Source organism: Carcharhinus amblyrhynchos, chromosome 1 (genome assembly GCF_965287045.1).
Source record: "Carcharhinus amblyrhynchos chromosome 1, sCarAmb.v2.hapA, whole genome shotgun sequence".
NCBI lineage: Eukaryota > Metazoa > Chordata > Chondrichthyes > Carcharhiniformes > Carcharhinidae > Carcharhinus > Carcharhinus amblyrhynchos.
In genome coordinates, this window is record NC_137324.1 from 155,801,811 (window position 1) to 155,829,187 (window position 27,377).

At 38.8% G+C, this 27,377-nt stretch overlaps 1 protein-coding gene across 1 annotated transcript in view; it reads left to right on the forward strand.

The window, feature by feature from the left end:
* Nucleotides 1-27,377, forward strand: part of tbc1d9 (TBC1 domain family, member 9 (with GRAM domain)) — a 50,097-nt gene that overhangs the window by 12,779 nt on the left and 9,941 nt on the right. Inside the window, exons 3-16 of the mRNA XM_080194081.1 lie at nt 1,418-1,536; nt 1,891-2,119; nt 3,022-3,283; nt 3,457-3,664; nt 7,759-7,962; nt 8,894-9,070; nt 10,171-10,321; nt 11,417-11,631; nt 14,258-14,375; nt 17,940-18,225; nt 18,782-18,911; nt 23,188-23,286; nt 23,418-23,486; nt 26,650-26,890. Of these exons, the coding sequence (XP_080050207.1) occupies nt 1,418-1,536; nt 1,891-2,119; nt 3,022-3,283; nt 3,457-3,664; nt 7,759-7,962; nt 8,894-9,070; nt 10,171-10,321; nt 11,417-11,631; nt 14,258-14,375; nt 17,940-18,225; nt 18,782-18,911; nt 23,188-23,286; nt 23,418-23,486; nt 26,650-26,890 (2,508 nt within the window). The remainder of the gene's footprint in view (nt 1-1,417; nt 1,537-1,890; nt 2,120-3,021; nt 3,284-3,456; nt 3,665-7,758; nt 7,963-8,893; nt 9,071-10,170; nt 10,322-11,416; nt 11,632-14,257; nt 14,376-17,939; nt 18,226-18,781; nt 18,912-23,187; nt 23,287-23,417; nt 23,487-26,649; nt 26,891-27,377) is intronic.

Below are 27,377 nucleotides of genomic sequence, written 5' to 3' on the forward strand. Positions count from 1 at the left end.
AAAGATAAGTGATTTTGCAGTGTTAAAAATAGGTGGGCTTTATGATGGAGAGGTGCTGATGATTAAATTGGGCAGAATTCTTAACTAAAATAGTTCCTGGAAAGGAGTATGAAATCGATGGCAAGGATAGAGTTTAAAGCTGGGGTGGGGCTAGAACAAATTGTCGCATAATACTTAGCAAGAGGAAATTGTAGCTCACCCAAGACAGGGGCTTAAATTTTTTGACAATGGACATGTGCACTCGGCAGGCCCGAAAGCCGCAGCCAGCCCAGAGTGCAATTTCATGTTGGTTGCCCAATTAACAATCAGCAAAATGCTGAGCACTGCTGAAGAGGGTGAGCACTGAAAAAAGAATGCATGTGGGCTGGTGTTTCTAATGTGCCCTCTTGGGGACAGCCGCTACAGAGCTGTCTCCAGGGATTGCTGACCTGTGAAAAATAAATAGCGATGGAAGAACCGTGCAAAAGTATCTAAGCTGGTGAATGAGCTGCATGAGTGACCCTGCTATACCTCAGTAAGCTGCAAGATTGAAATCGGGCATGCTCACCAACCATAACCTCATGGATAATTTGAATATATTTTATGCATGCTAAATATTTCATAATAGATTATATAAATTACTTAATCATTAATAGAACTACCATCAACTTCGAATTGTAAAAACAAAATAAATATTTAGACTTTGAATGCGGAGGCAGTGCTCAGCCCTGACAGTCAACATTGTATGCAATCAGCACACACCTCATTCACGTGCCATTGCTTTTCACTTTAGCAGAAAAAACTGTGGATGGAGACTGGTGGAATGTGGCAACCCTGCTGGTGGGCAGCGGTTTTCAAAATGCTTGTAGATTTCACTGAGAATCCTGATGGGGCACAAGTTGCCCACCACTGGTTCAAACCCTCTCCACATTAGTAGTAAACTTCCCTGCAGAGATATTGATCTTAGTTCTATTGAGGCACAGCCCAAAATAATGGGAAGATAGAAATGAGAGAAATGTTAGCATGTTAGAAAAGTGTGTAGTTTCTACAATAAAATACTTATGACATGATTAATGGAAGACAAATATTAATAGTTAAGTATAAATACAGCACTGGATATACATAGGCTGCAGGTCCCGGCCATCAAACTTAGACTAAAAGCTTTTTTGAATGAAACATAATTAAAATGGACTATTTCTATGAACGACCTTGGGTCAAACTATTTCTAAAAACTATTTAAGAAATATTTGTTGCTGATGTTTAGCAGTTTTTGTATTTCCATTGAGAAAGTCTTTTTAGGGCAAGAATATTGTTAGTTTTATTTATTTGCTCTTCTTAGATATACCTTGAATGGCTAAGATAACATATTTGTATATTGATTTTAATAGAAAGATATAAACTTAATTGCTTGATACTTAGAATGCTATTGCTTTCTTAGGTGGCTCAAGAAAGGACATAACTGAACACTGGGAATGGATGGAGCACAATCTACTCCAGACACTTTCAATCTTCGAGAATGAAAATGATATCACTACATTTGTCAAGGGTAAAATACAGGTAACCATGAGCAAAATAACACTGAACTAAAAGATAAAAACAAGTGAAGAATTTATAATTGAATAATATAGCAGAATAATGAAGGCAGAATACAAGTAAGAATGAATGTACCATGTTTTTTAGAACCACAGTTGCTTTATACTGTATCCCAATTTAGGGATTAAGTTTTTTTTTGGACAAATTAACAAAAATAAAGTCATTTATCTTTCCAAAATGAAAGAATTAAAAAGAATTTCCTTTGTTTTTAGTTCAGTTTTCATTATGGAAAGATAAATGCCTTTACTTTTGTGAATTTGTAACTATTTAATATTGTATGCGTTTTACTCATCTAACTGCTCACTTTTTTTGTTTTAGGGTATAATTGCAGAGTACAATAAAAATAACGATATAAAGGAAGATGATGACACAGATAAATTTAAGGAAGCTATTTTGAAGTTTCGTAAGCTATTTGGGATGCCTGAAGAAGAAAAGCTGGTTAACTACTACTCTTGCAGTTATTGGAAGGGTCGGGTTCCACGGCAGGGTTGGATGTATCTCAGCATCAACCATCTCTGTTTTTACTCATTTTTGCTGGGAAAAGAAGGTATAATATTTTGCTGTTTATTTTCAGTTTGGAAAATAGAGTAGCCAGTTCATTTTATATCATTGGAGTTTGCATTATGTTGCAACTCTGAATGTTTAATATATAAATTACTCAGCTGTCTTGGTTTTGTCACTTCATCCCCCTCCCCACCCTCAATCCAGTCTTGAATGCTGATTAACCTTATATAGGAGGCTGATCTAAGTTATTGGCTGAACAGTGTGAGATCTTAATTGCCAAATGCCTCCTCCCCCCGCCCCCACTTTTGCTATGTTTGTATAAGCATTCTGATGAACTTCAAAGGTAACTGACACAAGTTAGAAGCTAAACAGTTTGTGATCTGAATTAACAGTTAAAATGACAAGATTTTATACTCTTGAGTCATTATCCCATTATTGCGACAGCACAATAGTGACTGCTCATAGTTCCCCTTAATTTATTCTCTCCATGGTCATTCTGTCTCTTTTAATTCAACCAAATAAAAATGAACAAGAAGCCATTAAATTAAAGTTATAATAGTTATTTATTTTTAGAACAGAATTGATAGCAAAAGTTATCCAGGAAACACTTAAAACCTATATGTTCAATGAGATAAGTATGACTGCCTTCTAAGTAAAAGAATAATTGACTACAGAAAACACAGGTTGAGCACAGAGTCCTATTGAAAATATAGCAATGGGATCATTGTTAAGAAAACAGTTTACTTTAAGAAAGTAACATTTCCATTTGCAGGCTTCTATGGAAACCTGTCAATTAATTTGCAGATATGTACAAAATCAAGTGTTTGAATGTTTTTGCTGAACTATTTTTTAATGTCTGTGAAGATAATTAGGAAATATAATTTGTTTGATGTTCTCTTGAATGCATTGATAGAAAAAGCAATTTCAAGTTTCCCCTTTTTTCAGCTAAGCTAGTGATTCGATGGGCAGATATCACCCAGCTAGAGAAGAATACCACATTGCTCTTTCCTGAAATGATCAAAGTGAGCACACGGTGCAGTGAACATATTTTTTCTGTTTTCCTCAATATTGGTGAAACCTTTAAACTAATGGAACAACTAGCCAATATTGCCATGAGACAGCTCCTTGACAATGAAGGCTTTGAAGAAGACCGATCGCTTCCAAAACTAAAGAAGAAGTCTCCTCAAAAGGTTTCTGTATTAAAACGGTTAGTAATTTTGCAGTTTATATTAAAAAGATTTCATTTGAGCTCTCACATTTTATAGAATTCTGCTTGAAGTCAGTGAAGATGTTTAACTGTTTTAATGGAATTCATTTCATTAAGTGTATTTTTAAGGTCAGGACCCTCTAATGAAACTTATTATTTTTTGGAAACCGAAGGGACCTTGACGCTAGAGCAAAAAGTGAGCGATACAGGGCTTTATTCCGACTACCGAAAGATGAGCGTCTGGATGGGCATACTGACTGCACTCTTTGGACACCTTTCAGTAAAGTGCACGTCATGGGTCAGATGTTCGTATCTACTAATTACATCTGCTTCACCAGTAAGGAGGAAAACCTGTGCAGTCTTATTATTCCTCTAAGAGAGGTATGTGTCAACTAAGACTACTTAAACTGGTTTTCTGTTTGAAAACTTAAAGGATTTCTGGGCCACACTTGCCCTTGGTAGAAGCATTTGTGGATTTATAAGTTGGGAAAGTGATTTGTTATGGCGTAGTTACACTTTAAATCTGACACTTCCATTGCTTCTGAGACTTGTATGCAAAATTGCAATACTGGGTAGAAAATTGAGCCAAGTGCCAGTGGGCTATATTTTTTTCACATTGAACAATGAGTGTATACATTCATGTTATTTTGTTTTGTAACAAAAAGGTTAATCAGATGGTGCTGCTATATATAATTCTTAGCTTTTCCCTATTAAGTGAGTTTCTGTTGGGATGGAAATTTAATCATAAGACATTAATTGCTTTATTTTGTGTCAAAATGTTTTAGCAATTTAAAAAAAAAGTAGACAGTAAACATTAGAAGAAATACCAGACAAAGGCAGTCAGAGAACTTGTAGTTGACAACAGATTCAGCGGTGCACAAACAAACTTCCTTTGTTTACTCAAGCCTTGAGAGAGAGGAGCAGAATGGCTTCTTCTATTTCTAAATGTCTTTCAGCTTTAAAGAGAAATAGGAGCTGTTTGGTTACACCATCATTGTAACTTTAAAATGTCCCAGCAGGGCATAATGAACAAAGACCTGTTTTGACCATCAGTTCAAGAAGTTTTAATTTCAGTTGATTCCTGAGGCCTAATATTTATTTGGACACGTGAAAACCCTCTCTAGAAGACCTTTTTTTACGTTTCTGTGTAACGACCTTTCTTTTGAAAATTTGATTGACAGTTAATCAAGGTGAAACTATAACAAAGTTGGGGAATTGCATTCATAAGTAATGTGAGAAAGGAATTAATTATCGAATATGAAAACTGTCTCACAGTTGTGAAAAGGGGTATAAAAGTGGGATTTGAAAAAGGTACTCAATTCATTGAGGTCTGATTAACTTTACAGTTTTGAGTTCAATGTTTTTAATGTTTGATTCTGCAAGAAATTTTTAAGTTTAAGTGTAATTGCTGCCAAGTGTATGCATAATTATTGCCATATTTTTTATTACTGTTTGCTTAATCTTTGAATGTCAACAATGAATGCTATGAACTTTGCTTGAAGCGTATTTTATAAACAAGACCACCTATCCTGTCCTAAAATAATTCTGCAAGACACCAGTAGTCTTACTGTTACTAGAAAGGCGGTGCTCGACAGACTGGAGGGGCTGATTGTGGACAAGTCCCCAGGACCGGATGGAATGCATCCGAGGGTTCTGAAAGAAATGGCGGAGGTGATAGTGGATGCCTTGGTGGTTATTTTCCAAACGTCGCTGGATTCCGGGGAAGTGCCGGATGATTGGAAAACGGCTAATGTTACGCCGTTGTTTAAGAAGGGTGCCAGGCAAAAGGCAGGGAATTATAGGCCGGTTAGTTTAACGTCTGTGGTAGGTAAAATGTTAGAATCTGTCATTAAGGAGGGAATTGCTTGATAGAGCAGACGCAGCACGGTTTCATTAAAGGGAAGTCGTGTCTGACAAATTTACTGGAGTTCTATGAGGATGTGTCTAGGGCGGTGGATAGAGGAGAGCCGGTGGATGTGGTCTTTCTAGATTTTCAGAAGGTGTTTGACAAAGTGCCTCACAAGAGATTATTGCCGAAGGTCGAGGGACATGGAGTTGGGGGTAGGGTGTTAGCGTGGATAGAGGATTGGTTGTCAAATAGGAGGCAGAGAGTGGGGGTCAACGGGTGCTATTCGGATTGGCAGATGGTGACTAGTGGAGTGCCCCAGGGGTCGGTGCTGGGGCCTCAGCTTTTTACCATTTATATAGATGATCTGGAGGAGGGAACCGAGTGTAGAGTGTCGAAATTTGCTGATGACACCAAGATTGGGGGAACGGCAAATTGTGCGGAAGGTGTGGAGAGCCTGCAGAAGGACCTAGATAGGCTGGGCGAATGGGCCAGGAAATGGCAAATGGAATTTAATGTTGGCAAGTGTGAGGTGGTCCACTTTGGTAGGAAGAATGGTAGGAAGGACTATTACTTACGGGGCGAAAAACTGCAGCAGGCGACGTTGCAGAGGGACCTCGGGGTCCTTGTGCATGAGTCACAAAAACCCAGCTTGCAGGTGCAACAGGTGGTCAGGAAGGCGAATGGGATGCTGGCCTTCATAGCGAGGGGGATTGAATATAAAAGTAGGGAGGTCTTGCTGCAGCTGTATAGGGCATTGGTGAGGCCGCAACTGGAGTACTGTGTGCATTTTTGGGCGCCGCACCTGCGCAAAGATATTTTGGCCTTGGAGGGAGTGCAGAGGAGGTTTACTAGGCTGATACCGGAGTTGAGGGGGTTGAGCTATGAGGAGAAGCTGAATAAACTGGGCTTGTACTCGTTAGAGTTTAGAAGAATGAGGGGAGATCTCATTGAGACGTATAAGATGATGAATGGGATGGATAGGATAGAGGTGGAAAGACTCTTCCCGCTCAAAAAAGACAGTAGGACTAGGGGGCACAGCCTCAAGATAAAAGGGGGGCGGTTTAGGACGGAGTTGAGGAGGAACTTCTTCACTCAAAGGGTGGTGAATCTCTGGAATTCTCTGCCCGTTGAAGTGGTGGAGGCTGCCTCGCTAAATATTTTTAAGACGCGGGTTGATGGGTTTTTGATAGGAGAGGGGATTAAGGGTTATGGGGAGAGGGCGGGAAAGTGGAACTGAGCAGCGACAGATCAGCCATGATCTTATTGAATGGCGGGGCAGGCTCGAAGGGCTGGATGGCCTACTCCTGCTCCTATTTCTTATTTTTCTTATGTTTAAATATGGAATTTTCTCAGTGAAGGTACATGTAACCAAATTAGAAAAGAATACACAGGATGGACAAACCCATTGTTGACATTGTATACTTTTGGTGTGTCAATATAAGTAGAACATCTGGAAATATCATATGCATGGTATAACTGCAAGTGGCAATTGTATGCAAAGTCCCTCTGACATAAACCAAGCACTAACACAGTAAAACCAAAGCAAAATACTGAGAGTACAGGAAATCTGCAATAAAAGCTAAAATTGCTGGAAATACTCATCAGGTGTGGCAGTGTCTGTGAGAAACAAATAATGTTTTATATCAATGACCTTCCATCAGAACAGAAAAAAACTACAGATATTGGTTAAACATTGGGGAGACTAAATGCAGATTGGGTGACTGCTTTCCCGAACACTTTCATTCGACCTTCCTGTTGCTTGCCATTTAAACTCAGTACCATATCTATGCCCACATGTTCATCCTTGGCCTGCTGCGGTGCTCCAGTGAAGCCCAACATAAGTTAAAGGAGTAGCATCTCATTTTCCAATTGGCCATGTTACAGTCCTCTGGACTCAATTTTGAACTCAACAACTTTAGACTGTGACCTTTCTCTTCCATCTTATTCCTTTTTTTAATATCCCGTACATCTTTTTAGTCTCCACTCAAAAACCCTGCCTTATCTTCCACTCCCCCTCCAGGCCATCTGTCCCTTGTTCTTAGGATAGCTACATCTTTGTTGCAATCTCTTCCACCTCTCACTAAGTGCTGTTCTAGTTGTTCCACTCCTCCATACAATATCATATCCAACACATTTTCCCTCTCTTTTAGTTCTGACCAAGAGTCAGGCTCAAAATATTAACTTAGTTTTCTCACCTTACAGGTGCTGCCAGACCTGCAGAAGTTTTCCAGCATTCCATGTATTTGTTTTGGATTCCAACATCCACAATATTTTGCTTTTATTTAAAGTTAGATATGTAACTAGTTTTGAGCAAATATGGAAGTTTAGGAATGGGAGCCCTGTTAGGGTGGAAGGCAGCTGAGGGGAGATGGTGAAAGGATTGATGGTGTAAGGTAAAAGGAGATGGTAATGGGACAAGTAGAGAAACAACAAGTGAATCTACAGGAGCCATAAGTGGGAATAGCAGGATCATTATGATCATACTCATTAAGGAGCAAATGCTTCATCCGTTATGTGATATCATGGTGAACTTTTTTTAGTTTCTCATTAATAACTAAGGGTTAAACTTATTGGTGTGTGAAAATCAAACTGCTCTTTGAAAGATATGTATCTATTTTTTTCTTAGGTAACAATAGTGGAGAAAGCAGACAGCTCAAGTGTGCTTCCAAGCCCATTATCTATCAGCACCAAGAACAGGATGACTTTCTTTTTTGCCAATCTTAAGGACCGAGATTTCCTGGTGCAAAGAATTTCTGACTTTCTACAGCAAACAACCTCAAAAATTTGTTTTGAGAAAGAGATTGTAGGAAGTCTTAATTCTGATGATGAGGTATGTGGAACAGAAAGATCTGAAAACCAGGTTTAAAAAAACTAGAGTTCATTATAATACTAAATTCTGGATCATTTGAATTTCTTGTTGGCTGAAGTATAGTGAGAATATGGAATAATTTTAAATCAAGAATATTTTGAATAAATTCTGGAACTCTTCACAATTCCACAAACATTTCATTGCGTTTTAAAGTAATTTGTTTCCTTGTACAAAAGTATGGGACATGATTTTACCATTTCGCAAAGTACAGTTATAGCGCAGCCTCTGGAGAGCGACGTAACTCAAAGCACTTGCTCTGTTCCTCCATGCTTTAGCAGTGCTTTTGTGTATTCCGGAAGTTGCTGTCCAATTTACTCTGCGGTATTGGTGAGATGCTGTTGATCTCATCATTATTCTCTATGTGAAATTCTGGCCCGTAAGTATCTCGAAGTGCAAGAATAGGGAAGATTCTGGATAAATGCTGCTCCGTTGAATTTGGCCAGAGGCTATGTTGTTGGATACGATGAAGGGACCACACACTAGTTTAACTAAATGTTATTAATTATGCCTTTTGAAATTCTGAATAATACAGTAGTTATATTGGTAATTTAAACCGATTAGATAAATATTTTGTGCAAAATAATTACCTGATAGAGGAAAATAATTCTGATCGATCATAATAATTTGAGGCTGTTGCTTTATTTAAGCATAGGAGAAAGTGAAGAGAAATTTTCCTCTCTAAACATCTCCAGGTTTTGCCATACCTTCCAGAAGTTCTTGTTTACAAAAAGATATTGGAACAATCAAGTTCACTGTTCCTTCAAAAAAGTTTGCCTTAACATAACATGTTATTGGATATGTTCATTGGCTATTGGATATATTTATAGCATTACAAGCTTACCCAAGCTTCATGATTTATCATTCAATAGTTTCCCAACTATTTGTCTTCCAGGTATTTTCCAGACAAAGCAGTATCATTTCAGGCAGTCCACAGAGAAGTCTCAGTTCTACCTCTGACACAGATGGAGAGCGACAGTTCAATCTAAATGGGAATAGTGTTCCAATAGCCACGCAAACACTCATGACTATGTACCGTCGCAGATCACCCGAGGAGTTCAATCCTAAAGTGGTACAGATTCCTTATTTTGTGTTTGTGTAATTAATTAGTCTTTATTAATATACACATTGATATTGTTGTAGTTTTAATCTGATACATACATTGCCAATAGAATTCACCAAAATCTTTTTTTTAATATGTCCTGATCTGGTGCACAATAATGAGTGAAAAAATAGAACATTGTACACCAGTAATTACACAAGCAAAAACCTGGTTGAAAAACATGTTAACTGTAGAGAAAACATAACATTTTCCCCTCATTTAATTTTGCATCCACCTGCACAATCCCAGCTCAAGTGCCAACTCTCCTTCACCCCTCAAAACCTAGCTGTAAGAGGCATGCTCAACTATGTTCTGTGTCTCAATTGTAACAGTGCATCTAACTCAAGGGTTCTTTGTGTGAATTGTGGTACAGCCTTGCATCTTATCACGTTATCAACAGCCTATTGAAACAGCACTACCCTGAAAAACTGCTGCCTGTTGCAAGATTGAAATTTCAACTTAGCTAGTGAAGCATGTGCATGGTTATTCTCAGCATGACATCTTTGAAGAAAATGCTGGGGGAGGGACATGATTGATGAAAAGGAATTTTAAAGGTGACCCTGTTGTACAACTAATTTTATGCTTTTCAGCAATATTTCTTTCAATTATTTTAAAATGCAGCTCTAATGGAGTGTTAGTTGTCTCTTTGATATTGATGTAATTCATAAATGAAAATCCACACTTCAGAAAGTTCAAAAGCACATATGGGTGGCACAGTGGTTCACACTGATGCCTCTCAGCGCCAGGGATCCAGGTTCAGTTCCAGCCTCGGGTCACTGCCTGTATGGAGTTTGCACATTCTCCCTGTGTTTGTGTGCCATTCTTCTGGTTTCCTCCAACAGTCCAAAAATGTGTGAGTTAGGCTGATTGGTCATGCTGAATTGACCTTAGTGCTGGGGGATTAGCAGGATAACTATGTAGGGTTCTGGGAATAGGGCCTGGTGGGATTGTGGTTGGTGCAAACTTGACGTGCCAAATAGCCTCCTTCTGCACTGTAGGGATTCTATATTCAATCATTGAATCCAAAATTTGCTACATTATTTATTTATTCCATTGTATTTGACAATTAGGCAAAAGAACTGATGAAGGAACAGTCCTGGCAAATCCACTTTGCTGAATATGGCCGTGGAGTATGCATGTATCGCACAGAGAAGACCCAGGAGCTTGTGCTGAAAGGCATTCCTGAAAGCATGAGGGGGGAGCTTTGGCTACTGTTTTCAGGTGCGCAAAGGCAGAAGATTAGATCTGCACTAAACTTGTGATGATTTTTTTTTAAATAGCATCAAGATTACTTATCAGACTAGTTTTTCATTAAATAGAAATGTCTGCATCATCACTGTCATGGTTGGTGTTTAGTTGGTGTTTATTTTATTGCATTCTTTTTATTCCAACAATTAGATATTCTAAGTATGCCTAAAATTATGTAATACATTGAAACGCTCATAAAAATATAATGTATTACATAGGCAGAACAGAATTCAAAATCACAGACATTTAGGATTATCCCATTAAAGTCTTACATTAAAGTTATTACATGGATCTAATATGAGTTTGATTCAGTGGACTGAATTTAGGTCATATAGTAGTCTGGTTTATCTCAGTGGATGAGATGCTGTATAAAGCTCAGTGTAATACTGCGTCATGCCAGTTCCAAGAGAAACAGACTAACAACATCACCTTGGTAGAATTAATGATTGCGAAGAAATTCTTGACAAGAAGTTGCCCCATTTCACTTTAAAGGAGAGTAATCAAGAGATGGTGGTTTAGGTTATGGACCAATGACAAAATTGACTTTAGCCATGTTTGAAAGAAGAAACAATAGGATTTGTGCATTGTATCTCAAACTGGAAACGTGCAGAGTATTGAGCGCTCTTGTCTTTCCTTTTTCAATCCTCCTCCTTCATAGGGCAGCACAGTAGCGTAGTGGTTAGCACTGCTGCTTCACAATGCCAGGGACCCGGGTTCGATTCCCGGCTTGGATCACTGTCTGTGTGGAGTTTGCATGTTCTCCCCATGTCTGCACGGGTTTCCTCCCACATTCTGAAAGACATGCTGCTTAGGTGTATTGACCCGAGCAGATGCCAGAATGTGGCAACTAGGGGACTTTCACAATAACTTCATTGCAGTGTTAATGTAAGCCTTACTCGTGACTAATAAATAAATTTTATCCTTATTGTTTAACAACCAGATTAAGTGGAGGTATTGAAGCCTAGCATTGAGCTTGTATTGGAGCCTAGCATTGAGGTTAGAAATATCATGAGATAATACAGAATGTTGCTCATTTTGTGAAATTCAAAATTATTCTTTTGCCTTCAGGTGCCATTAATGAAATGGCCACCCACCCAGGATATTATTCTGATTTGGTGGAGAAATCCATTGGAAAGTATAACCTGGCCACAGAAGAAATAGAGCGGGATTTACACCGCTCACTTCCAGAGCATCCAGCATTTCAAAATGAGATGGGAATTGGCGCACTGCGTAGGGTACTCACTGCGTATGCTTTCCGAAATCCTAACATAGGATATTGCCAGGTAAGTATTTTGCAATGCAGTAGTGATGTACTTGAACTTGAAAAACAGTGATGATGTTCAATTTATGTAGAATCCTGGTGTTTAAACACTTATTGTCATGAATATAATAATCTTAGAGAAAATAATAACTTGTTGGATGAATTGGGACAAAATAAATATTCCCTTAATAGTTCAATGGGCATATCGTCATTTCGGGAACTCGCTGTCCAAAATGTTGTCTAATTTGCTCAGATTTTATCTGAAGTCCTTCCAGAACTGCTGGGATTAATCTCAGTGAGGTTGATTTCGAGTTATTAAGGCAACGTTTTGTACAAAAATGTCTCAGTGAGCTTCAGTGGCAACTGCTAAATCTGTATTTAGCTACAGTCAATTAATTGGATGCTGGGAGTTTTTGTCAAATACATCGCCTCAGTGAAGTATTTGTGCATGCTAGTGGTATTAGTTTGTGTTCTTGGAAGTACAAACAGTAAAGGTATGCCATAATATTAAAAAGGAAATGATATTCTCCTTTCTTGGAATGCATTATTGTAATCAAATGGCTCATAATATTAAAAGATATGTTCTCCTGGACTAAATTCACCCCTTCTTAAAATTAAAGTTATGATGTATTTCATAGATTAGGCTTGTGATCATTTTGGTCTTGAAGATGGATCAATCTAATTCAGATGTTGAAGATGATTAAACTATTTGATATAGTAAACAGAAACACTTTCCCATCGTTGGGAGTCCAAAACTAGAAAGCATAGAGTTTGTGTGTTCAGGAGTAATGTCAAGAAGTTAATCGGAAAAAGGGCAGAGGGAATCTGGAATTCTTGTTTGCCTTCCACCCGTGCTATTGACCAAAAAGCTTTTGAATTTGGATTAGTTGAAAATTTCAAAAATGAGATTTTTGTTATGCAAAGGAATTAAATGGTATTGAATCAAAGCAGTACGTGGAGATTAATAGCCTGCAACTTTCTGACTCCCCAGTGCCAGATTTGTGGGGTACCCCAGAGATGTACTGTGGAATTTGTCTGGGAAGTTCCCAGGTAAGGGTTTACCTGGCAATTCTGCAGAAGTGCTAACTTCTGGACAATTGTGCTGTGCTGGGAACCTTCCAACAAAACAGTTTAAATTGCTAACTTCGGATGGCTGTGCCAGTGGTATGTTAATAGATACTCTAAAAGAGTTAGAAGAAATAAAAGCACCTTAATTTCAACATAACCATTTTAAAAACCCAGATCAATCCCTGCATGGGATTGACTGTCCATGTCTGAACTCCCACATCCCATTGACTTACCTTAACACTTACATTCTCCCTGGCTTCTTATTTTCAATGGGACATAAGGAAGCATCTGACATATCTATGGCTAATAATACAAAAAAGTTAAACTTGGTATAGAAAATTTTAGGCTGGAGTAAAGATCACAGGTGTGGTTTTTCCCACCCCACAACACTGGTTGGGGTAGCGTAGCAGGGTGGTAACGTTAAGAGCGAGGCCAAAAAAGGGAATCATGACCTGCATCTGGCAGATAGTAATCTTCCCAGGCCATTTTTTATGACACAAATCAGCCTTGTGGTGGGGAAGGGAGCGAAGCTGATTATTCATTTCCATCTGTTTAGTAAGCCCGGGACGCATTTGTTCAGGCTTACATGTTTCCGAGCCCACTGGTGGAAGTCCACACCAGCGGGTATAACCTATCGTCCCTAGCAATGGTCCCCAATATACTGGGAGATTGGCACATACACAGTGGTCCCTCAGCAGTTGGCCTCTTGAGCAGGTAGGCCCTGCCCATCACCTACCGGCGTGAATCGTCTGATGGCCTCTAAGTGGCACAGAGCTTCACTAAACTTGCCCAAAAAATGGGCAGGAACACATCCCCTTTCCCAACCCGTTGGGCACTTAGAGTCTTTGAAAGTAAAACTGGCTAGTAAATCTGCTGACAAAAAAAAAGGAATCCTAAGTTTTATAAATAGGTGTGGATGACACAGAGCATATTAGTAATGTTAAACCTTTGTGAATTATTGGTGAAGCCACAAATGGAATAATATGTCCCATTTTGGCCAACTTATTGTAGACAGGGTGTCAAGGTCAGAGCTGATGTTGAAGAGATTCACTGAATAATACGAGGGATGGGAGGATTACAGGTTGAGAAAGACCTAGAGGAACTGGGAATCTTTTCTTGGAATAAAGAACTTTTGAAAGGACATTTGATAAAGGCACTGAATTATGAAAATTTCAGTAAGGCAGAGTGGGAAAACTATTTAACATTCTTCAGTATAGGAGAGAGGGGTTAGGAGATTTTTCTTTATGCAAAGGTTTGTAGATTATTTAAAGCCCAATGAGAAACACTGGTGGGAGCATAATCCTTAAGAAGTAAAGTGGGTAAATTTGAAAGAAAAGGACAAGTCGGAACTGTGGGAATAGCTGCTTTATTAGAGCCTGAATGATGGTTTTCTTCTCTGCTGTTATGATATTCATTGGTAACTAATTTTGTTAAATTAATTTTAAAGTGCTCAGAAATACAGTGTTGATGATTTTTTTTGTTTTTTTTACCATTAATATAACAAAGTATCTTGGTTAGATGTTGATACAGAATAGATTGTACAACTTCTTGCTGAATTATGTATCTATCTACAAATACAGGCAATGAACATTGTCACGTCAGTCCTGTTATTATACGCAAAAGAGGAGGAAGCTTTCTGGTTGCTAGTTGCGCTCTGTGAACGGATGCTGCCAGACTACTATAATACTAGAGTGGTTGGTAAGTGTTGCTCAGTTATTGAAAGTGCAAAACTTGAATCTGGCAAATGACGCAATTGTTAATGTTAAATTAGAACTGATTTGTAAATTAAGGAGCGATTTGTTTCTGTAAAATTGATCATGTGGACCTCTTTAAGCAATGTTTATCAACACCCAGCCTAGAGAGAGAATCTGAAAAATTTACATCACTTATAACTGGTACTGTTTCAGTATGTTGCAAAAATGAGCAAAATATATCTGCTTCATAGAGAACGGAACAATTATTGTTCCTCTTAAGTTGCAAATTAAGTAGCTTTGGTATTTGTTAATGTGTTAAACATTTTACATCTTTCCTTCAATCTACTCTTTCTGTTCTAAGAATCTGTGTCTGCATTTATAATGGAAACTATATATGTAGCTTTTCATACTGTCATTTTACCCTTTAGCTCCTCAATTCTGCATTTCCAAGCTCCTCAGCCCATATTGCAGAAGGGCTGACTACAGTCCAACCGGTTCTATTTCTCTGCTTTTCAAGTTATCTAAATAATATGAGCTTTCGATGTACGTATTATATAAACAAATCATAAGGGCAGAATTAATGACTTTAAAATGATTATGACATCTCCGGGTGCTCCGGTTTCCTCCCACACCCCAAAGATGTGCTCTTAGGCTAATTGGCGTAATGCTGAGGAGGTCAGCAGTCCAACATCCACACTGCTGGGAAGCAGGCCTGGACCCTCTAGGTCCTGGCACGCTCAGACTCGAGCAAAAGGGTGTAAAGTCAGCAGGCTGCCTCAACTTCAGCTCTATCCTGGGGATAGAACTAGAACTAGATGTGGTGGGAGGGTGAGGAAGATTAGGAATCCATACGTACTTAGTGGACAAGAATGAATATCAGTACTATTGCAGTACCATTTTGTTTTGAGTGCTTGCCAATAAATTTCATTTTGTTCATCCAAAGAACCTCCATCCTGTCTTTTCATATCACCAAGCTTGGGGTACCACCACGCTCACCCAACAACTCATCCCTGTGAAGTGTGAGAATGGCAGTGCTATGTCCTTCCAACCCTCTTACATGCCTGCTACTAAGAAAGGGCACTCTCTCTGTAATATGGATACGAACCCAGGGAGGAAGGAAACAGGAAATGTTGCCTACGTATTAGCCTTCCAACCCCATTAGATAAGAGGCGCTCCCACATGAAGGGTAAAGAAAGCTTGTAGGTAACCCCTCCTGATCCCTTCTCCCTAAAATGGCAACAACACGACATCATGCAACACCAGCTGAAAATTCTGTGGGGGCTGACTGTCCAGAGAGGATGCTCACTACTGACATTTCATGTATCGCAGTGAGCTTTCTGTGGTCCCGCAGCATGTTTCAGGCCACTCTATCGTAAGGGGCTGGAAGATTGGAACTCCGAAACTCGATGGCATGAATCCCGCCTTCTGAACTTTGAACACATGCCACCATTTCCACAGACGGAGATTGTGGGCTCAAAATCTTCCCCACTGTGCCAGATGAGCTGGAGACACCCAAGGTCCCCTGGCTGGAGAATCCCAGGCTGTAATCCTGCTGATCCTCTTCCCATTGGATTCCCAGGGCTTCTGTGCTCCTCCATGGGATGGAAGGCCAATGCAGATGCCAACCTTGCAGTGTTGGCTTCGGTGCACTGCAATGTTGGCACCACTTCCTTGGATAGAAGATGATGGGACTCCTCCAATTGGCCTTGCAGTCCGAGGAGGGCTGCATCCCTTCCTGAAACTTGAGACTCTGCCTTTACAGCTCCAGTAACTGTGGGTTCACCTAGCCCAGGGGCACATCATTGGCCTGAGCTCAGCAGAATCCCTGGGCTCCGGCAACTCATCCCTGGGGCATCCCTTTCTCTGCCTGTTGTGCATCGTCAGCTGTGAGGTTCTCATCAGTGAGTGACCAAAAAGCCTGCCTACTTATTGGACTCACTGATGTGTGAGTATATACGCTGGTGCCAGGTGTGGGTGACAACTGCGATGCACCTTCCACAGTAGGGTTGGAGAAGACCCCTCTGAACTGCTGGAGTTCGATGGTTCAGGGGATGCAAAGATGTTCTGGTTGTGGCATTAGAAGGCATGAGGCATCAGTGCATATGTAACAAGGAGGGAACATTGTTTACTGTCTTGAAACTTGAGAAATGACAGCATTTGTGTGAGGGTTCTCATGTTTCTCTGCTACTCGCACTTCACTAGCAGCAAAGGCATGCTCCTCTCTGGCCAATTCGAGGGCCCGCTCCTCAAAGCTGCTGCAAGACTAAGGAGCTCCGTATAATGGTCATTTTTAATTTATCACAATTTTGGATGTGCATTTTGAACTAAATAGGACTTCTGTGAAATTGCTGGAACTATGCATTTTCAGTTTTGGCATAATTTGGGCAAGTTATTAGGTGTCTAGCAACTTTATGGGCGTGTTGCTGACTGAATCATGAGGTAAAGGTTTGTGGGCTATCCAACCACTGACTTCAGGCAGCAACAGGAGCAATCCTGGACCCACAAAAAATCCTTCAAAAAATTTCTAGCAGTATTCCAGAGTGGTCTCCAATTAATTTTAAAGGCTGCATATCACTGGACACTCTTCCAATTTTGACCTGAAAACAATGGTTTTGATTTGTACGTGTAAGCACCCGTTTCAGGGTGAAAACTGGTTGCTGTTAGTTGAAAACCACTACTGTTGATGAATTCTGCCTAATTGCAGTCTTTTTATACTACAAGATCAGATCCACACTGTAAAATGTTAACATTAGTATTTGTTTAAAAAAAAGTAGAATGAATTATCTGCTAAGATATGCCAATTTCCAATGTTTGTAAAATATTCAACGATATAAATATCATCATGCAAAGTTTACCAAAACTATACTGGATAGACTAGATGAGTATTTTCCTGTCCTGATATAAAGTAAGAGGATAAACAAAAATATATCTATTGTTCTTCTTGATTATCTCTTTCAGTTAGCACATTTGTAAATACTACAGACATATGAACAAGCAGCAGGAGTAAATAAATGAAATAATGAATAAATGAAAATTATTAACAGGAAAAAATTGGTAAAGGCCAATAAATGAAAAACAGGAAAAAATTGGTAAAGGCCAATAAATGAAAATTTATTGAAAATTTTCCTTTATTGGCCTTTACCAATTTTTTCCTGTTAATCTTCTTTAAATGGCAAAACAAGATTGAGGGGCTGAATGGCCTACTCCTGCTGCTTGTTCATATGTCTGTAGTATTTACAAATGTGCGAATTGAAAGGGATAATCAAGAAGAACAATAGTTATTTTTAGATATATTTTTGTTTATCCTTTTACTTTATATCAGGACAGGAAAATGCTCATCTAGTCTATCCAGTATAGTTTTGGTAAACTTTGCATGATGATATTTATATTCATTATCCACCCTGAAGCATATATTCTCCTGGGAGAGGCAGTAAGCTAGATTAAAAAACCTAGTTATATTAATGCAAATTACCTTGAAAATGTATTGTAAATATTTTTCTTTGTAATGTGAACATAAACCAGTTATTCTGACATTTAATGTTATTTATTCTGTTGCTGCTTTCTGTAGGAGCATTGGTGGATCAAGGTGTGTTTGAGGAACTTACCAGGGATTATGTGCCACAGCTTTATGACTGTATGCAGTATTTGGGTGTTATATCCACCATCTCGCTTTCCTGGTTCCTTACTCTCTTCCTCAGTGTAATGCCTTTTGAAAGTGCAGTTGTTGTTGTGGACTGCTTCTTCTTTGAGGGAATTAAAGTGATCTTTCAACTTGCTCTTGCGGTGCTGGATGCTAATATTGGCAAGTTGTTGAATTGTAAGGATGATGGAGAGGCCATGACTATACTTGGAAAGTGAGTTAATTCTATTTGTTCTTTCTTGGTTATTATCAATTTGTTGTAACAATTCTGCAATAAAGTAGGTAAATGACATTCGAAAAATTTGATTCCAGCAGAATTTATGTGTGTTAGTTACAAATTGGGAATATTTTCAGTAATCTTTAATCCCCGTGTCTAATAATCATATTAATTGCTGTGGCTCAATTTGACCTGACAAATCATTCTTAATGGTAGCAAAATTAGTACTTGTTTAGGCTCTGTTATTGTAATTTCCAGCTATGTTAATACTAATGTGACATGCATTGATTAGCCTAGATTATATGTTTATTATGAGGTAAACTGCTCAAAATAATATGGGGAGAAATTATGGCACAAATATCACAAGAAAAGTTAATTGGTGTATAAATATGAGCTGGCTGCAAGAAATTGAAACTTCAGGAAACTGTCCTTATTAGATGATTTGTGATGGTCAATTGTTATGAAAGTAGAAGTCCATCTCCCCTGACATGAACTTTCATTTTGTTATTTAATGGGATGAAAAGTTTCACAGCATGAACTCTTTTGGTCCTAGATATTTGGACAGTGTGACGAACAAGGATAGCACATTGCCACCCATCCCTCATCTTCATTCTCTTCTCAGTGATGATGGAGATCCTTACCCTGAAGTTGATATCTTCAAATTAATCAGGAGCTCCTATGATGTGAGTCACTATGTATTCAGTCATACCCAATGTGAAATCTGATTTGGACAAATCAGTCTGTGGTGATTGAGAGCATTTGTTGTATGTTATTGATGTCTAACTAAGAAGATCTAAGTTCAGAGAAAAGGGAAAATAATGAAAATCTTTAGAAAGGTTTTATGATCATACATATATTGAATCAAAGATAGGCTGGATAATTCAGTAACGTCAATTGATCATGGATCATGTTCTTTAATCATTCATTTGGATCAGATTTTTAACTTCAGTCCTTTCACTCCATTCTTGATTTACGGATGGAAGTAAGTATAGAAAACAAGCAATTGCCCCCATGCCATTCCTTATTGTTGCCCTTGGTGCCAAGTTAAAATATACACCAAAAGTAAGCCCTTGTGTGCTATAATTCATTTTAGTCAAGTCATGTGATTGTATTACAGTGAAGTGAAATTTTATTGCAACATACTGAAAATATGCTGTCTCAGTTGTGTTTTTAACTAACAGACAACTGATGGTGTGTTGCAAAATTCTTTACGATCCTTATGATAAAAGTCATCACAACAGTGTCACCAAGTTAAATTTCACAACACCAGGTTAAAGTCCAACAGGTTTATTTGGAGTCACGAGCTTTTGCTGTGCTGCTCCTTTAACCTGGTATTGTGAGACTTCGTACTATGCCCACCCCAGTCCAACGCCGGCATATCCACACCAGATTCAATGGCAGCATACTGGCTGACACTAAGAGAAATGCAAACCTTTAACATAGAAGTTTATAGCAGAAAAGGAAGCCATTCAGCCCACTAGGATCTGTTCTATTTGTTAAAGTAACCCAAAACTAATCCCACTTCTTTATTTTTGTCCCTAGTCCTGGAGCTTCAAACGTTTGTGTTTTGCCTATGAGGCACAGTACTTCTTCCTTGACCATGTCTTGTGAAAGTCATGAGCCTATGATTTGGACAGCTTGATGTGACAGAAATGAAATATTGCTACAAGCAATACAATGAAAATTCTATCCTCATCTTAGCTGTACTGAGTTGGCTCACATAGTTAAAAAGTGATGAGTCCCTACCTAAGATGTAACGGAATCAGATGCTTTTGATGTAAAAGCTTAATTCCCTGTTGCTTCTGTTATGACCAGGTTTCACTACTAATTTTGTGGTGCACAACGAGTTGAAGATAATCAGAGTTAATTAAGAAGTTGTAACGTCTAGATTTCTGTTCATGATGAATCAGTCCATTAAATGGGATTTTAACTCCCAGCCGCCCCAGATGTATCATTATTGATTTTTGATTGCTGAACATCTGACTGTGTGAAAAGCCATATTTAACAATCTCCAAACCAAGCTTCTGAAAATTCACAGAATTAAAATTTCTCAAATGTCAGATGCAGAATGCTTTCTCTCTCACCACAAGGATACATACTGTTAACCTGAGTTCAGACTGTCTAAATTCAGATTGGCAGATTTAAGATGCAAGGAATGACATTTGCATATAAGTACTGCTTGAGTTTAATCGACTCAATTGCAGTACTGAAGGACTGATTGGTGAAAGTGCAATCTTTTCAGATGAGATGTTAATCAAAGCATCTGCCTGTTTCTTTTTCATTCACGGGATGTGGGCGCCCGCTGGCTGGCCAGCATTTATTGCCCATCCCTAATTGAACTGAGTGATTTGCTAGGCCATTTCAGAGGAATTTAAGAGTCAACCATAGTCACAGCAAGATGGGGACCCCTTATTCCAGATCTATTGTTTGAAGTGATGAGATTATGTGACTAGGGCGGACCTTAGTAATCACGATCCATTGTCCAAAGTGATTGAGGCTGACAGTTTGGTCCCTACCTACTGAATACACAGGTTATTTCTGTTTTGTCAATGGTTCAGGAAATGGGTCATTAACACTGGTTTAAGTTTAAGCAACTTGACTCCATTCTGATAGTATTGTCTATGTAGACATTCAGCCATTAACAATCTGTTGTTTATGTCACTTAAAACTTATTCTGTGGCATAACCCAATCATTAGACAATCATTTTTTGATATGGAAAGGGGTTTTCAAAAAATCTCATTATTGATGACTGTAAAGTAAATTTATTAGTCATAGTAGGCTTACATTAACACTGCAATGAAATTGTTGTGAAAATCACCTAGTCGCCACACTCCAGTGCCTGTTTGGGTACACCTGAGGGAGAATTTAGCATGGCCAATGCACTTAACCAACACATCTTTCAAACTGTAGGAGGAAACCAGAGGACCCGGAGGAAACCCATGCAGACACAGGGAGAATATGTAAACTCCTCACAAACAGTGATCCAAGCTGGGAATTGAACCCTGCTAGATTTACGAGAATCTGTGTTCCAACTCCCACGCTGCTTCCCTTTACTGAGAAATGTAAACTGAGATGTGCTTAAATTAGTGGAATAATTTCATAACCATACTCAAACCATTTTCTTTTCACATTTTTTTCACGAATAAAATTATGATTGGTCAGAGATAATTACAAGAAGAATGTGATTAAAAGTTTGTTAAAGCATTTATATTTTAAAATATGTAACATATTTAGAATCCATTTTGGAAGCTCAGTCCCTTTACATGAATTAGTACATGCCTCATTTTGCTGAGGTAACAGATATTGCAGTCTATATATAGCTGCTGCTGAGGATTGAATGACATTGTATTTTGTGTATGTCTGGAATTCCTCATGAATTCTTTTGAAATATAGGAGACTATAGTGATTCAAAATTGTAACATTTTGGACAATCTTGCAATTGCAGCCAGTTTCATCATTTGGTGTTAATCATTTCAGCATTATTTGAATTTAGAGAATAATTGTTCTCTTGCGCAAATCTGTAATTGCCATTTTCATACATTTAGTCACTACAGAAGGAAAAATGCAATGCACGTCATGTAACTTTGTTTAACTGCAGACTTTAGTTTTGTATGCTGTCATATGTGTCTATGTAATTTTCCAGATTCCTGAATCTGGGCCTAAAATATTGAATTTTGGCATGCCATTTTATCTTGTCCTTTACTGATATTCTGCATTTTACTTTTATCATTTGTTCAATGTCCAAGATGTTAAAATAAGCAGGTTGCTTTGAAAACATTGGTGCAAAAATTCATGTAATGCAAAAGAATACTGTGGAAGCATTGGATGGAATTTTAGTCCCATTCCATCCCTCTGCAGGTTGAACTGTTAGGAGTGTAAATCTGGGTGGCATGGCAGGGGCTCTGTGCCTTTTGACTGCCCAGGCAGACTCTCTGGTCATTCGCACTAGCGGGACTCTCTAGAGAGGCTTAATCTCTGGCCCCAGGCCATACTTTGGGCATGCCTGTTTTAATGTTTTCTGTCTGACCAAACTTGTGTAACAAATGGAGAAAAAGTGAGCAGAATGCAAATAGTATGTCTTACGTTGTGGTGCATTACATTTGTGAAGAGATGATGTGGCAGCATTGTGGCACAGTGGGTAGCATTGCTGCCTCATGGCACGAGGGACCCAGATTCAAATCCAACCTTGGGTCACTGTGTGTGTGGAGTTTGTACATTCTCCCCAAATCTGCATGAGTTCCCTCTGGTGCTTCAGTTCCCACAGTCCAAAGATATGTGGGTTAGGTTGAGTGGCCATGCTCAATTGACCCTAGTGTCAGGGGATTCGCAGGATAAATATGTGGGTTATGGGAATAGGGCCTGAGTGGGATTGTGCAGACTCGATGGGCCAAATGGCCTTCTACACTGTAGGGATTCTATGATTCTATAATGTAGAAATCATTTCTCTGCTGGAAAACTTGGAGGTGAGCTTCAGAGAATATAAATGAAAATGTGTGACAGCTCAAAACTCCCAAAAATTGAGAGCTTTGTTGAATTTTATTTTCTTGAGTCATGAGTGGGTGAGATGATTTTCATGCAGCACAAAGGAAAGTACGAAGTCCATAAACTCTGTCTCAGCCAAAAATCTTGGTGCTTTGCAGCATAAACTAAGGTCATAAGACTTAAGAATTTTCTTTAAAATTTAAGTTGTTATACTGATCTTTTGTAGGTTAATAGAAATTTAGACAAATAAAGATTTCTATCCATCAAACCTTGTGTTGCTCCTTTTTTTATAGAAATTGTAATTTCATCACAACTGTTGAAATGCTCACAACTGTGACTGCGAACGACCCAGTTTCCTATATTTTAGAAAGTGGATGAAATAGATTTGACTTTATTGTGTAGTTCCATAGAACATAGGGCTATTTTAGATTTATTAATAGTATACAGCATATTCAGTGCATATTTAATCTTTTCAGAAATTTGGTAGCATCAGAGCAGATGTGATTGAACAGATGCGTTTTAAGCAGCGACTACGAGTGATCCAGACTCTTGAAGACACCACAAAGCGTAACGTTGTGAGTGCAATTACGAACATGTTGGAAATTGTTTCACATTTGAATTTTATTTGAATTCCAAATAGACTACTAAATGTATTTGCGTTTTACTCTAAATATATCCTTTTTGAAAATGTCTTTATTGTATCTAGGTTCGAGCTATTGTAACAGACACATCATTCAGTATAGATGAATTGGAAGAACTATATGTCCTTTTTAAGGTAAACAGGTTTCTGATGTTAATGGTGATTTTTGCTAAATTAGCATATGAACGGCTTCTTTGGTTCCATGAGCTCTCATCATCATTCATAATATTCTGTGAAAGGCTTCGTCTAGTACCAGTTTACATAAAATGGAAATGTTTAACACAGTGTCAAATTATTACTTCAGAATAGCTGAGGCAGTATATACCTACAGAGGCACAAAACACCATGCCTGAATGATTTCACTTTATTTTTTCTGCTTCAGAGACAAGCCACATAAATGTCAAACCGCCTCTTTATTCAAGTCATGAAACTTGAGTTTTAGAAGTTGTATGGGCAATACTAAACTGTTTATTTTTAAATAATTTGTACAGAATTACTTGTACAGAATTTCCCCAGGATAAAACTTTTGGCTAGAAATAATACGAGAGTCTTTTTGGATAGCGTCTTGCATATGTGTAGATAGTTCAGTGCTGTTGCTGGTATCAAACTTTATCTTGCAATGTAAATTCAGCACACCCAGAGCATTCTTGTGCTGTAGAACCTATCATAGTCAAGTTGTGCAAATATAGAAACATAGAGACATAGAAACATAGAAAAACTACAGCACAATACAGGCCCTTTGGCCCACAAAGTTGTGCCGAACATGTCCCTACCTTAGAGATTACTAGGCTTACCTAAGACCCTCTATCTTACTAAGTTCCATGTACTTATCTAAAAGTCTCTTAAAAGACACTATTGAATCCACCTCCACCCCCATTGCTGGCAGCCCATTTCCACGCACCCACCACCCTCTGAGTGAAAAACTTACCCATGACATCTCTTCTGTACCTACTCCCCAGCACCTTAAACCTGTGTCCTTCTGTGACAACCATTTCAGCCCTGGGAAAAATATATTTAAACTGTTTCAATGTTCTTAATTGTACCAACATTGTAATTTTATAATTGCTCTGTTGATTTAGTAGGTACCATTCACTTCATTTAAAAGTTGTCATGGATGAATTAGTAGTAGTGTTCCAATCATTCTTTCCAATCTCTAGGATCTGAAGTTGAAGTCAGCTCAGAATTTGGAAGTTGATTTTTCTAGCAACTGGTAAAAGACTTCAAATGAACATGACCTGTCTCAGTTTAGTTTCCAGTCCACAGCACAGTTCTGCTTGTTGACTCTTGTTCCAGTCTTGTCTATCTATTTAATTAAATCCAGAGTGTCACCTGCAATGGCCTCCCTTTACCCTCCCACACTGTTGGATCTAGTGTCCCCTAAGGATATGTTATTAGCCTTAAATTTAATTGTTCTACCATGGTTGACCTACCTAGATCTTTAAACTCAGGAATCCCCCCCACCCCATCTTTTTCTCCTCCTTTAGAACGCTCCTTAAATCCAATCTCTTTAACCAAACCTTTTGACATCAGCCCTTGTATCGCCTTATGTGGCGTGGTGATAAATTTTGTTTTGTAATACCCTGTTCTATTAACTTAAAGGTACAACAAAAATACAAGCTTCTAATTGCCCATCAACCATGTTTCATTCAGAAGGCGTGGAAAATTTTACTGAACTTTATTTCCATACATTAGCTCCCTGATAATTGCAAAACATTTATCTATTCATCTCTATGTCCAACATTCAAGCTTGGCTTGCAGGTATTCATAGACAATATCCTGCCTCAGTGGCAATTAATCATAATACAACAATGAATCATCCCAATCATTAGTCTGTTTTTAATCCTTAATGCCAATGCCAACTAGATTTATAAGAATCCCTTTTTGGGAGAAAGTTAGCTAATCCTACATCGTGTTTTCACTAAGCATATGTTCAGCATTTCACGACTGAGTGGATATCAGAGTTCCTCTGAGAGCTGAGCGAGGGATCAGAAATTTCCACCTTTTGACAGAACTCCAAACTTTTTAATTATAGAGTTCCATCTTTTGATATGCTTTCCAAACCTTGGCCCCTGCTTTGTGTAGTTCTTTGCTTCGATTTCAGTTGTACATAATCCAATTCATGTTGCTTGGCTAATCCCTGATCCCACCCATTGCTATCTTGATTGGCTGCTTTAGAGACTGTTAGAATTGCAGCAGTTATTGGCCAAGTGTTCCGCACCAAACTTCCAGTTCTCTTCACCGCATCCCCCCCACTCCCCCCCCAACCAACACCCCCATATTGATATGAAATATTGTGTCCTCCTGAACAACCATACTTTGAGAAAATGTTTTTGAGTGATTTGAGTAGAAATTGTTCCTTCACCACCAGCAAATTTACAGATGAAAATGCTCTCATAATAAAACTAGTTTTACACTTAATGTAAATGCAATGTATTCTGATGAAATAAAAACAAAAAAATGCTGGAAAGACTCAGCAGGTCTGGCAGCACCAATGGAGAGAGAAAATCAGAGTTAATGGCTGGAATTTTCCAGCCTCACGGCAGAGATGGCATGCCATTGGTGAAGTCATCTGGTCCTGCTGAAGTCTATGACGTTTTGCATGGGTTTGTCAGTCCTGCCACCAGGAAACCCGCAAGTGGGGATGACATTGGCAAGGCTGGATGATCCCACTGGTCGGGAGATCCAGAAAATCCCACCCAGTGTTTTAAGTCCAATACCTAGCACTTCCAGTGGTAGAACTACCATTGGTGGAGCAATTAAAATCAGGAATGCTCAAATGGCCAGAATTGATGAGTGCAGAGATCTCGAAGGATTACAGAGAGGCAAGGCCATGAGGGGTTTGGAAATAAGGATAAGATTTGAAATTGAAGTATTGCTTAACTAGGAACCCTGGTGAGCGAGTGCAGGGATAAAGGGTGAGTGGGACATGTTGCAGGACACAGGCAGTAGAGCCTTGGAGAAAGGAAGCAACCAAATGAACATAAAATACTGTGGATGCTGGGAATTTGAAATGAACTTGAAAAAACTCACCACACCCGGCAGCTTCAATTCTGACAAAGGATCACTAACGTGAAATGTTAACTCTGCTTCTGTCTCTGTAGATGCTGCCTGACCTGTTGTAGCCTTTGCTGTGATGCTTTTGCTTTTTGTTAGCCACTAAAACTTTTCTTTTGAAACTTGTTCTTTTGAGGAATTTTGAATAATTGCCATAATACAAAGTAAATACTACTTCATTTCTTTTATATTCACCGCCTGACAATTGTTAACGTACTAATTTTTAAAATTTTGGCTCATTTAGGCTGAACATCTCACCAGTTGTTACTGGGGTGGAAATAGTAATGCTACAGAACGCCATGACCCTAGTCTACCTTATCTTGAACAGTATCGTATTGACTTTGAACAGTTCAAAGGATTGTTTACACTTCTTTTCCCCTGGTCATGTGGTGCACATTCAGATATATTAGCTGCACGCTTATTCCGACTACTCGATCAGAATGGAGACTCTTTAATAAACTTCAAAGAATTTGTCACTGGATTAAGTAAGTAAAAAATTATTTTCCATTCACAATTTTGTTTTATTTGGCACATTGTGCCAGATCATCTCATGTCTCTAAAGTCTGCAGATGATAGCAAGTTGTGATGCTATCCTTCAGAATGATCTGGACAGATTGGATGAGTGGGCAAATCAGTGGCAGATGCAGTATAATTTGGATAAATGTGAGATTCATTTTGGAAGCAAAAACAAGAAGGCAGATTACTACTTGAATGGTCGTAAATTGGAGAGGGGAGTGTGCAGGGGGGCCTGGTGGCCTTGTGCACCAAGCAGTGAAGGTAAGCCTGCAGATGCAGCAGGTGGTAAAGAAGGCCAATGGCATGTTGACCTTCATTGCAAGAGATTTTGAGTACAGGAGCAGGAATGTGTTGCTGCAATTATGCAGGGCCTGAGTATTGTGAGTAGTTTTGGTCGTTTCTGAGGAAGGATATTTTTGCTCTCAAGGCAGTGCAGCGAAGGCTTAACAGGCTGAT